Genomic DNA, 13,509 nt, shown 5'->3' with positions numbered 1-13,509 from the left:
AAGGAAAGAAAAAGAAAACTGAAGTTTGGAAAGGGAATTTTGTGGTACCCACGCCTGCAGATTACATCTGAAAGCAAATTCCTTTCTACATGGCTCCAGGAGGACCCCATGCTCAAGAAACTCACATGCATGATGTTCACACTCTTGTTAAAAACCTTCACATAGGGCTTCAGGATGTCAAAGTGGAAGGCAGGCGTCAGCAGGCGACGATGGCGGCTCCACTTGTCACCTGAACTCAGCAGGAGCCCATCCCCTGGTAGGGAAGCCAGGACAATAGGCAAGGGTAGTGCCCCCCTTTAACACTCAAGGGAGTCCCCTGACCCTCGCCTTCAGTTACTCACCCAGCCAGGGCTTCAGGAGGCCATAGAAAGTCATTTCCTTGGGTGCAACAGCAGCTGACACAAAGGAGAACAATCAGGGCCCATGGCAATGGACTTTAGGAGGGGTGGGAACTCTCAGCAAGGGCTGCGCATTTCCCCTTCCAGCTCAGCATGACAAGAAGGGGATGAAGACAAAGTAAATAGGGATGCAGGGCAGGGATGGGGCACAGGAAGGGACCAGACCAGGCATAGCAACAGGTAGAGCAAAGGTCAGGTTAACATGGCACACATGTCCATCACGCCTTCATGTGGTTCCTACTTTGTCTGACACATCCTCCACGTCTGATCACAGCACAACACTCCACGAGCTTTCCCAGAGACCTGGGACACAGTGTCTGTTGCAGCTCTCTGATCTCACTGACACATACTTGGACATATGACATGTGTTATCACGGCTTGTCTTGGACACCACACACATGGTCTTCCTTGACACAGCACAAACTAGTCTGACATGATCAAATTGTGCCCTTCGGATACACCTCAGACAAAATTTAAATACAGTCCTATTAATGTCCCCAGTGTGACGTAGATATCTCTCAGATATTCCCTGTCTCCCATCACATTCAATAGCATTCTGGCAAGATGGAGAATTCTTGAAGGAGGAGGCTGAGGCTAAGAGAAGACAATGGCATATGAAGGACCCCTCACTATTCAGTGACTCGTCATTGTTCCAACCAGCTGAGATGAAGGGATTCCAAGCTGGGGGGTGATTGAGAGGAAGACAGCGTGCAGAGCATTGCAGGGGAAGCTCCACCATAGCTTTGATGGGTCCAATCCTGTCTCATTGACCCTGGGGTTGGAGGGGGCAGGGGCAACTCTAAGTGGAGGGCACATGGGCAAGCATCCTGTGGTATCTTTGAGGATGGGGAGTCCTTGGCCCTAAGTCCTTGTCACATCCTTGGAAACGTCTGGGTCCAGATGAACAACAAGGGGAAAGTGTAGGGCACGACAGGGAAAGCAGCATCGCCATCATGAGCCCCAGGGGAACGACCGAGCCTGTGGCCAGAGGAGAAAGGCTGAGCTCTCCCAGGACGGTCTTTTGTTCTCTGTCATCTCCCTACCCCTGCTGTACAATGTGATGGTTGGAGCTGAGCTGTGAGGCGGGTTTTTGTTTGTTTGTTTTTAGAACATTCGGACTCCCTGCCTTCTCTGCTTGCAGGTTCTCTGAATAAAGTACGATTTAAAGATTAAATTATAATTTCCAATCATTGGCATTCACAATGACAGGCAGTATGAACCTCAGTGTTCTGGTTACCTCCTCTGGTAGCTCTGCCTGAATGGCTCAGGCCTCTCCAGAGATCTCAATGACGGCCTAGACGCTGTCCCTGCTCCAGGCACTCCTTGTCACTGTCACTTAGTGAACCGAATTGCTGTGCTTCCAGCTTTGTTCCCGGTGACAGCTCGCTTGGCTTCTGGTTTAAAGTGTGCTCTAGCGCAGTTTCTTCCCTCTCCCAGGTTATGGCCCATGAGGCATCTGGTTTAAAGGCACTGTTCTGATCTACTTCACAATTCTGTCTGATATAATGGGTTACACGGACCCCACTCCTAGTGGGAACCACTCAGGGAGGAGCATCCTGACAACTGGCCTGATTAAGCTTGCTATAAGAAAATGAAAATGAGGGTGCTGGAGAGATGTCTCAGAGGTTAAGAGCACTGACTGCTCTTCCAGAGGTCCTGAGTTCAATTCCCAGCAACCACATGGTGGCTCATAGCCATCGGTAATGAGATCTGGCGCCCTCTTCTGGCCTGCGGGCATACATGCAGACAGAATACTGACAATATACATAATAAATAAATCTTTTAAAGAAAATGAAAATGATATTTCATTGTAAAAGTTATGACCACTGTATGTATTACATTCCAGGGGTTGGTGGTGGCCATTAGCTGTTTCTCTCATTGTCATATACTACTTTACAATTATAGTTATTTAACCAATAAAGGGAAAGATATTACCTTAAGTACACATAATGAGTTTACAGTCTCACTATTTTGCTTTCATTTCAGGAAGTTCTATGCAAAAGATGTAAATTTCCTGCCTTGTTTCCATTAAAGATTACGCTTTGAATTAGTGGAATTGTTTACAAAATTTATTTTATTTTTATTGTGAGTGCGTGTGTAATGTGTGATGTGTGGGTGTGTGCATGCATGACAGCTGCGTGAGGTCAGAGGACAAATCTGTACAGTCAGTTTTGATATTTTACTGTTAGTGGGTGCCAGGGTCAAACTAGGCCATCAGGATTGTGCAATAAGTGTTTTTAGTCACCAAGTTAACCTCACCCATCCTAAAGTAATCGTTTCTATGTATCATTTTGTATCTTTAGTAGTTTGCGATAAAATTTATATGGCCTTAGAGACTCTGATTATCAATGAGTGGCAGATTTACAGCCTCTATTTTATATGTTATATTTTATGATGAATACATAAACTCTCTGAGTCCGACCTGTGGTGGGTAGACCCAGCAGCCCAGTCTGCACTACTGGATACCCACTGCCTTTTATTTCTTCAGTAAAAAGCCAGATGTTTGCTCTCCCTCTCCCACAGTTTTCAGGGTAGCAGATACCTTTTGTATCTCATGCTGAAATTACAGGGTTGGCATAAAGATTTTCGGCCCCCTCCCTTATGCCTTCTTGCTTATACAATATGGCTCCCTATCCAAGATCATCGAAGGCTCTGTTAGCTTGCGAGCCTCTGCTGGAAAGTAAAATTCTGTAACCCTCAAACATTAGTGAGACAAAAGAAAAACATGTAAAACAGACTTTTAAAAAAATTTGAGCAGCAGTGACATCTGCTTGGGTCTTGCACAGTCAGGAACTTTATAGCTCAATAAAATGTGGGTGAGTGACCTTAATCTGTTACATTATGTAATAAATGTGATTTAGATGGAATAGTTTCCTAAGAAGCTGACAAATTTGTTTGTTATGTTGCTGGGTCTCATGATACTGAGAGAAGAAATAAAACTACAAAGCGTAACGACCACAAAACAGTTTAGCGGGAGATAGAAACGCAAGAGAAAATAGAAATGCATATTTTGGTAAGAAAATTTAAAAAGCATTTCTAAAGAAAAAAAATTTTTTGCATGGAAAAATAAGATTTTGCCTGAAGATAAAATGACTGGATTTTCTCAAAATGGTAAAAGATAAAACCAGGCAAATTAAACACATCACAGAAGATCTGAGCAAATCACAGAGGGGTTGTAGAAAAGAATCTTCTTTAATGATGATAGGGTACAGTGATTGAAGGTTATTAAGATTCCTGAGGTCAAACTTCATACATGAATGTAGAATTAAAATCTAGTTCTCTGGTTAAATCTAGAGTGGTAGGTAAATTAAGGCTCTGTATCTGGCTTTAAGGGAAATGTATAGCAAAGCCTTTGTAGGCACTGAGAGGAATGTTTCAGCAAAGCCTACACGTGTTTGGGTGAAATCATTAGCGGCTGAGGAATTGTTTTATCTTTTATTTATTTATTTATTTATTTATTTATTTAAGATTTCTGTCTCTTCCCCGCCACCGCCTCCCAGTCCCTCTGAGACTGTTTGAACCTTGAAGAGATGTTGTTCTGGAGACTCTGCACTTGGTGCCTCCTGAGCGCTCTCCACTGCACTGATCTTGGTCCTACGAGCTGGAGCTCTTTCTTTTGATCAAGCCTGAAATGTGTGTGGGTTGTCTGCTCTCACGGGCAGCAAGAGCAAGATAATGTTGGTGGCTGGAACCTTTCCCAGCCCCTATTAACCTTGTATGTGTTTGAATAAAGTAGCTGGAGTGAGCTAGCTGGGTGTCGGTCTTTTCAAAGAAGGCAGAACCCCTCTGCTCCTTCAGAAAATGAAGGCTTAGCACCTTGGTGAGCTTCTCTCTCTACTGCGGCACCTCAAGCCAACATCAAACAATATAAATCAATGAGGTTCTCTAAAGATATTGATTAGTTCTTTGTAACATTTACAAAACCAACTTAAAAACACAAAAATTTATCTTTAATCAAGGTAAGTTTTCTATTAACTTTGTCAGGCTCTTCACTACTTAGAAAACTGAGTTAAGGGCTGGAGAGATGGCTCAGAGGTTAAGAGCACTGGCTACTCTTCCAGAGGTCCTGAGTTCAATTCCCGGCAACCACATGGTGGCTCACAACCATCAGTAATGAGGTCTGGTGTCCTCTTCTGGCCTGAAGGCATACAAGCAGGAAGAACCCTGTATACATAATTAATAAATAAGTCTTAAAAAAAACTGAGTTAAATACAAGACTTATCTAAAAGTATCTAGTTATACTTTCTAAAAAAAATATTTGTTATTTTTATTTGTATGTGTCTATGTGTGTGTGTGCCACATGTGTGCAGGTGACCACAGAGGCACCAGATCCCTGGGATCTGGAGTTACAGGCAGTTGTGCACTGCCTGATGTGGGTGCTGGGTATTGGACTCAGGTCCTCTGCAAGAGCAGTGATTGATTTTCACCAGTGAGCCATCTCTGCGACTCTGCTTTAACTTCACAGGCAAGTTTATTTTAAGATGGTTCTAGCAGAAGACAACTAGATTATTCTTCTGACTGTGAATTTTTTTTTTTTTTGCAAAAGTCTAACCAGGACTACTCTAATTCTTTTGTTTCCCACAGTTCTAGACTTTATAAAATGTAAACTTCATAATCAGGGTGTAGTTCAGATGATCGAGTGTTTGCCTAGCATGAGAGGAGACCAGGTCCACCCTTTAACCACATACAGCAAGTGTGGCTGTGAACACTTGTAGTCTCAGCATTCAGGAGCTGGAAGTAGGAGGATCAGGAGCTCAGTTATCTTTACCAAATAGAAGCCAGCCAGGATGTTTGAGCAGCTGTCTAAATAAACAGATTTACAACCACTCTTAAGAAAGGTTTCAGCCGGGCGGTGGTGGCGCACGCCTTTAATCCCAGCACTCGGGGGGCAGAGGCAGGCGGATCTCTGTGAGTTCGAGGCCAGCCTGGTCTACAGAGCTAGTTCCAGGACAGGCTCCAAAGCTACAGAGAAACCCTGCCTCGAAAAAGAAAGAAAGAAAGAAAGAAAGAAAGAAAGAAAGAAAGAAAGAAAAGCTGGGAAGTGGTGGCCCATGACTTTAATCCCAGCACTTGGGAGGCAGAGGCAGGCAGATCTCTGTGACTTTGAGGCCACCGTACTTGGTCTATAAAAAAGAGTTTCAGGACAACCAGAGCTGTTACACAGAGAAAAAAAAAAAAAAAAAAAAGACTGATCCCCCTAACTCCCAACAGCTATCAGTTAGCAGTGGCTCCTCGGCTAGGGTGGGACTTTGTGCCCACCTCCCCTCTCCACCCATCTGCAGGCTGGGATTTTGTTTGGTTTGAGCTTGCACATATGAAAGGTGTCACAAATGCTGTGAGTCCATCTGTGCAAACGCCCTGCCATGTCTGAAAAAACAGTGTTTCTTACAATCATCCACTGCCTCTTCCACTCTGTCTTCTCTCTGTTCTGCAATGATCCCTGAGCCTTGGGAGGAAGAGATGTAATGTAGATGTCTCCTAGGGCAGGTTATTCCACAGCCCTCTTCCTCTGCACCTTGGCCAGATGACGGTCTCCAGTGAACCACTCTCCATTCAAGAATATATGGGCAGCAAAAACTACTTGGTGGGATTTTTGTTTGTTTTGCTTTTTGAGACAGGGTTTCACTGTGGAGCCCTGGCTGTCTTGGAACTCACTTTGTAGACCAGGTTGGCCTCAGACTCAGAGATTCACCTGCCTCTACCTGCTGAGTGTTGGGACTAAAGGCGTATGCCACCGCCACCCAGCTAAGATGTAACAATTTTTAATAGTAGTGAAAAGTGGTACAAATAAAAGGATTGGTTAGGGGGACTTTATATTTTGTATTATAAGGAAATATTTTCACTCCATATTGAGGAAAAAAATCTACACATTGTAAACAGATCTGTATACACACACAGTTAATGACTTGTTCATTCTGAAGTAACTGCTCTCAGCCTAGGCAACAGTAAAAAAGAATGCAACACAGACCACAGACACTAACAAAACTCAGCATCCAAGTGAATGTCTTGGCCTAGCTACACAGGATTTAATACCCTGAACCCCAGGCCAAAGGGGCAAACCTGAGATCTGGAAATATTGACTGTCTTGTTTCTCTCCTTCCCTATATAAGCTGCTTGCTTGAGAGATGTATGCATGGGAGTGAGGGGCTGGTGTCTGTGCATGTGGATATCAAAAGTCAATCTCAGGAGGAGGCATCTACCTTGGTTTTTTGTTTGTTTGTTTGTTTTTGAGACAAAGTCTCTCACTGGGATCTAGGGCTCACTAATTTGACAGGGCTAACTAGCCAGTGTGCTCCAGGATGCACCTCCCCCGTACAGGAAATTCAAGTGCATGCACCACCACACCCAGCTTTTTAGCAAGGCGGTGTTTTACGTGAGATGTCCCTCATATCTTAGGCACTAGAATTCCTGGTTCCCAGTTGGTGGCACTGTTTGGGGCAGGTTAAGTTAGATGTGTCCTTGCTGGAGGGAGTGAGTCACTGGGGGTACAAGTCTCTCAACACCCCCAGTTTTCTCTCTCTGCTTCTTGTTAGTGGTGTGACGTAAGAGTTTTCAGCATCGGTCACCGTGCGGGCCTGCTGCTGTACTTCCGCAACATCGGGGTCACAGCCCCATCCCTCTGGAACTGTGAGCCCAAAATAAAGCCCTCTTTCTGCAAATTGTCCTGGTCATGGTGTTTTAAGCCAGCAATAGAAAAGGAACTAATCAAACTAGTGCCTCCTTAGGTCACCAGGTACCCGAGTAAAGAGCAACTCAAACGAGCAACTCTGCTCACCATCGTCGTTTGCACTGATGAACAGAAATAGCGTCAGTGTTCTATAACAGATGGACAACTCGTGGTGTCTGCCTCCACATTTCTGTTCTCTCAGGTCAACAACCTCACTACACCTTCCATATCCTGATGCCACTATTTGGAAAGGTGGCCATCCTGCCCAGAGTCTCAGTGATCAAGCTATAGTGATTAGAGGAAGTAGCCAGTCCTACCACCAAAGTCAATTGGAAGGCCGCTAGAACACTGCCCAGTACTACACGGTTTTTTTGAAGGGTGCTGAGTTTCTAAGAGTTATCTGTAAAACCACCACAAAAACAGAGCTAAGAAATGAAGGTTCCTGGAGCCGTTGTTTACTCCCTTTGCATAGTCGTGCTTGAAGATCTTGAATATCTCCCTCCTTGACCCCAACAACAATAGAAGCCTTTACTTTCCTTTTCTGTGCTACACATGCGACCTCAGGTCTTGTACATGGCAGGTAAGTGCTCTGTCTCTGAGCTACACCCCCAGACAGTAGATTCCCTTTGTTGGATAAGATTGGATGTCCGTCACTCACAACTTAGACAGACCTCAAAACCCCAGGAGACCCAGGACCGGGTCCACAGTCATCCAGAAGACAGGTGACAGAGTCATGACATCTGTTCCCTACGGCTTCACCCCCTGCTCAGCTTGGTCTGTGTACGTGTGAGGAGGACTGGGAGAAGAAGGAGGGGAGAGGCCAGGGTTTGGGATCCTGGGAGAGATACCTGAGGCCTGGAGCAGGGGAGCAATGAACTTCGGGTGGATGAGCCTCAGGACAGGGTAGACAGGTCCAAACCAGCAGAGGTGGATGTCACGGAAGTAGTGGCCCAAGTGTGCTGCAAACTGCATGCCTTCCTCGTTGCTCCTCATCTAGGAAATGAGAAATCAGAGGGTAGTCCTGGAAGGGTCTCTGCCAATCACTCCCAACCTCTCTCATCCCTTCGACTCGCATCTATGGTTCTTGCTGAGTCACCTCAAGTTCATCCATGTTTCTCTTACAATATTCAACTTTCAATCTACAAGCCTCTTTCTGACATCTCACTGTCTCCATTTTTATGTTTCTTACCTTAAACAGGGGCTTGATGAATCAATAGGAAAATACACACAAATGATTTATAGATATGAGACTTGATAGATAGCAAAGTTGTTACAAGGACATGTGATGGGTAAATGGTAAAGGGCTAAGAAATAGTATCTAGAACTGAAATTCAGATAATGCAGGTATAAGAAATTTCTGAATGGAACCCTAGAACTACAAGAAACATCCCCGCCAGGCCCTGCACAGGGAATAGAGGTAGGCGGGGAAAACTAAACCGAATACTGGGAGAAAGAAGGGCAGAGTCAGAGAAAAGCCATGGAGCCCCGCTGGTGCAGTATGGAACTTTACCTGGAAAGCCACACCCATGTGGCGATACACAGATGAATAGAAAAGGGTTAAATTAATATGTAAGCATTAGCCAATAAGAAGCTAGAGCTAATGGGACAAGCAGAGATTTAATTGATACAGTTTCTGTGCGGTTATTTTGGTTCTGGGTGGCCAAGATGAACAAGCAGCCTGTTGCTACAAACCAGCTTAGATGCTCATCAACACATGACTGGCTAATGAAGATGTAGAATACACACAACCTAATTTTATTCAGCTGTACAATTTGCCAGGAAATGAATCTAACCAAGAAACACTGTATTAGGTGAAATAGTCCAGGCTCAGATAAATACTGTGTGTTCTCTGTGGATCCTAGCCTTTCACTATTAAATAAATGTGCTTAAGTAGGAGTAAATATGAGAAAAGTTTGGGAAACTGGAAAGAGGATCATGAGAATGGGGAAAAGGCTTTAATGGAGGGAATGGGGAAGACAATAGAACCAGTGGGAAGAGTATAAGAGTACTGTGGGGGGGGGTGGAGGAGAACCAACCAAAATGAAATATGTATGAAAATGTTATCTGAAGACGTTTCACTTAGTAAATTATTAATTAAAATCATGTATTATGCATTGTTCTACTATTTGTTGTTTGTGTCTATTGGATTCTTTCCACTGAATTCTTCCCAATTCATCTCTCCCCACCACCACATTCAACACCTTGTCACTTGTTGCCATTCAGAGTGCTCTCACGGTTAATTTTATTCCAACCCCAGCACACGCTCCTGCCACCAGCTGCCTCCCTGTACTGCAGTAAAGAACTTGGTGGCAGCTCCAGTCCTGATCCCCAGCTCAGAAAGGATGTGAACTTAGACCTCGTTTCAAGAGGGAATTGATGGCCAGTTTAGGAGCTGGACTCCCGGGCAAGAAGGCAGCCTTGGGACCTTGAGAAGAAGGAAGGATTAGGGTTTCGGTGAACTCTGTGTGAAAATGTCAGGGGAAGGAGAAACCAGCAGCAGACACAGAGGGACCTGCAGAGAGCCCAGGGGAGAGCAGTGTGGGTGTCTCTTGGAAGCAAGAAAGGAGACTCCTGGATGTCGTTGCCATGGGGAGCAGTGGGGAGAGAGACGACATGGGGCTGCCATTCGGGGAATCACAAGAGTAGGGAGGGAACAGGAGACAACCAGTGAAGATGACTCTGTCCACAAGGAGATGACAGAGTGAGCAGACGGGAGGTTCCGCACAGAAGGAGACACGCTGGAGGGGGGCAGGGATGGGGGAGTCTCCAGTTTTATCATTTTCTCCAGCATTGTGTGAAGAAGACCTGGAAAACTATGGCTGGCTGAATTCATTCAAGGTAAAGATTTCTAAATATTGATAAAGGAAAACCTAATGGACAGGAAACTGCAGACCATGAGTCCTGCTGGAAACTTAAGTTATGTATGCTCAGGAAGTGGGTCACAACAGTTAATCCTATCTTCTGCTTCCTAACAAGACAGCTATGTTATGCCCTTCACACCCCTCTGTAACTCTTGTTCTAGATCTGACACCCTCTGCTGGACTCTGCAGGCCCCTGCATGCATGCATGCATGTTCCCTCCCACATATAATTAAAAATAAATCTTTTAAAACATAGCCAATGCTGTGTCACAAGTAAAAAAAAAATCAAGGATTACAATTGTTATGAGTAGGTCTTTCTTACTTTGTGAAGAACAGATTTATAGCCAGGCAGTGGTGGCACACACCTTTAATCCCAGCTCTTGGGAGACAGAAGCAGGTGGATCTCTGTGAGATTGAGGCCATCCTTGTCTACAGAGCAAGTTCCAGGACAGCTAGGGATACACAAAGAGAATCTGTGCCTCAAAAACCACAAACAAACAAAAAACAAGAAAAGAAATATCAGTAATTAAGTATTGCAAACCTGTACTATCGTTTTTACCTTAAAGAGTCTACTAAAAGGCTAAGTATTCCTCAAGAGGTTTTTCAGCCTATTTGGGGGAGGGGAAAGAATTAACGAATCATTGGCTGTGTGTAGGATAGTTACATCAGGTGGAATTATGACTTTATTATTGTATTGTTTTAGATAAATTAACCATGACAGAAGGATATGTGGTTGGGGTCAAGATGATAAGGAGTGGATGTGTGATATTTAATCTTGATTGCAAATATGATAAGATCTGAAACTAAGAGGCGAACCTCAAGGTAAGTCTGTGAGGATGTTTCCAAAAACACACACTGAGGGGAGAAGATCTTGAGAGGGTGGCACTTTCTGATGGATAGCCTGAATATAAAAATATTGAAGAGGGGCTAGAGGGAGGCTAGAGAATTGGCTCAGTGGTTAAGAGCACTGACTGTTTTTCAGAGGACCTAGGTTCAATTCCCAGCAACCACACAGAGGCTCATAACTGTAACTCCAGTTCTAGGGGAACGGATACCATCACACACAGACATACAAGCAGGCAAAACACCAAGGCATATAAAATAAAAATAAATTATTAAAAAATGTTTGAGGAAAAAAGTGTTGCCTGCCTGCCTTTTGCCTCTTCCACATGAGTGCATCCATCTTTAATGACATCAACATCTGCTTCTTGGACCTTCCCTTGTGAACTGAAGAGCAGAAATTTTCTATGAGACTTTCAGACCTTTGAGCATGAGACTGGGACTACGGCGGCCTTCAGTTTTATAGATGTGTAACTGTTGTGTTCTCTCCAGTGTGCGGATGGCCACTGTTGATTGGGAACCACTCTAGCAAATCATGTGTGTATGTATATATGTATGTGTGTATATATGTATATGTATGTATGTGTATGTGCATATTATATGTATGTGTATATGAATATGTGCATTGTATATATGTATATGTATGCATACATGTATGTCTGTATGATTTATACGATATGTATACATATGTATATGTATGTGTATATGTTTGTGTATGTATATATGTGTGTGTTGTGTATATGTGTATTGTGTATATGTGTGTTATGTATATAAATGTATGTATATGTATCGTGTATATGCATGTGTGTATGTATGTATATGCATATATGTATTATCATATGTGTGTATATACATATATTTCCGGGTTTGTTCTCCTACAGGACTCGACTTAGTCAGAAGGATTGGAAGGAAGCAACTGGACTGCAATGCAGAAAGGAAGAGGGTCCTGGGGGAGCCTGGAAAGCCAAGGGCGAAGAAGGATTTTGGATGAAGATTTGTCTGTATGGAGAGAAAGCACCACGTGAACCAATGACATTGGAGATGGTGCCCATGATTACAGATGACATAGAAATGTGTGACTCTGCAATAGTCACCGTGCGGCATGGAGTAAGGAGTGCTGGGAATAAGAGGGATGCAGAGGAAGGAGCCTTCCTAGGAAGGGTAGCTAGTATGGGGGCGGCCAGCATGGTCCTTGATGAAAAGCTTGCTTCATCCCAGTACCACAAACAAACAAAGTGCTCAGGTTGGACAATGGAGTCCACTGATGCATCCTGAGAGGGGAGGGGAAGATCAGAAAGAACAGGGCCTGAGCAGTTGAAGATCTATTCACATCTCTCTTCCACCCCTTAGAATCCCTGAAGGTGGACACGGGGATCATAGCTTATTACTAAAGGGCAAATGGCAGTTCAGAGAGGTACTGGCCTAAGGACGAGGATGGGCCAGGCAGGGGCCAGACTTTTGGCACCGCTGCCTCAAATCCATCAGTGGAAACTGAGTGGATCAGGGATGTTCGTGCTGCGTGCTCCCCTCCCTGGGAGCTCCTATGGAGGACAGATTTGTATAAATATATAAATATATATATATATTTATTTATATAAAAGAGACCTCAAACCATGAGTCCTGGTATAATGTGACCTAAAGTAGACTGGGGGCAGGGAAGGGAGAGAGAGAGAAGAGCCTCAGAGCTTGGAGTGGATAGGAACCAAGGGATGCTGGGATTGAGGAGAGAGGTGCTCCCTAGGCCCTCCCTCACTTCTCTAAAGTCCTGCGTTCCAGACCTCTCTATAAGCGCCTTTCCTCACTCCTTGAGAACACATCTATCCTGACACCCCGAGACCCACCTACTGCCACACTCACCATGCCCAGATGACCCCAAAACCAGTTTGGTTTAGGAGGCTGAGGGAAGCAACGAAGGCGGCAGCAGTTGTTATAGAAGACATAGATGCAGGCCAGAATTCGGGCCAGAATCCAGGAGGCCCCACCCAGCAACAGGAGATGCCATGGGAAGGCAGCCGTGGACCCCAGTCCCAGCCAGGACAGGCTCAGCTGTAGCATCCTGCAAGGCAGATGGGCAGAGAGTAAGCTTCTGAGGCCCAGGAGAGGGTTATAGCTATGTAGACTGGAATGACTGGGGGGCAGAGCGGGATGAAATGCAAGGACCACACAGTGGGAGAGAAGAGAAACGACAGGAGAGGGAGGGACAGCAGACAGGAACTGTTTGCATTGTAGAATAGCTCAGCCTGAAGCACAGGCCCTGGGTGCAATGACCAGGAAACCAGAAGTCTCCAAGGCCAGCAGACACCCTGCAGCCCTCCCAGCCCTGGGCAGAGTTCAGGACCAGAACCCTTTTTGTGGCCTCCCAGCCTGGCACCTTCTCTCAAGAGCAGCGATTCTTCCAGGACCTCCTGTCTTCTCTGAACTGTCTTTGTCCCTGGCGTCTGACCTGCCGGAAGCTAAGTTGCGTGGGGAACTGGGGCTGGACTGAGCCAGCCAATCCCTACCAGGCCCAGCTGCAACCAGGGCCTTGGCAGTTGGCCAATGTGAGTGGGGCGGGTCCAGCCATAAACAGACTGAAACAGGCCGGGAGTCTCGGGCTCCGGCAGCCCCGGGGATCCTCAGGTTTCAACCCTTTCCGTCTCAACCAGGGACAGAAGCGCCTTGAGACTCCAAATTTACAACTGTACCTGCCCTCCCAAGGCCAAGGGTTGGCCGATAAAAACACAAACACCAAAGTTCAGGGTCCA

The 13,509-nt window shown here is 45.2% G+C and overlaps 1 protein-coding gene across 2 annotated transcripts in view; it reads right to left on the bottom strand.

The window, feature by feature from the left end:
- Window positions 1-13,264, bottom strand: part of LOC121432396 (cytochrome P450 4F6) — a 31,520-nt gene extending 18,256 nt beyond the window's left edge. For both annotated transcript variants that reach the window (XM_041630342.1, XM_041630341.1), the window contains exons 1-5: window positions 13,137-13,264; window positions 12,623-12,821; window positions 7,914-8,058; window positions 342-395; window positions 126-253 (exon numbers count right to left, since the gene is read on the bottom strand). In XM_041630342.1, the coding sequence (XP_041486276.1) occupies window positions 126-253; window positions 342-395; window positions 7,914-8,058; window positions 12,623-12,820 (525 nt within the window). In that variant the 5' untranslated portion in view covers window position 12,821; window positions 13,137-13,264. The remainder of the gene's footprint in view (window positions 1-125; window positions 254-341; window positions 396-7,913; window positions 8,059-12,622; window positions 12,822-13,136) is intronic.
- Window positions 13,265-13,509: the final 245 nt, after the last annotated feature.

This window comes from Microtus oregoni, unplaced genomic scaffold (assembly GCF_018167655.1).
Source record: "Microtus oregoni isolate MIOR12 unplaced genomic scaffold, Mior012 000034F_ref0000314, whole genome shotgun sequence".
NCBI lineage: Eukaryota > Metazoa > Chordata > Mammalia > Rodentia > Cricetidae > Microtus > Microtus oregoni.
This window is presented reverse-complemented; position numbering and strand designations above follow the sequence as displayed.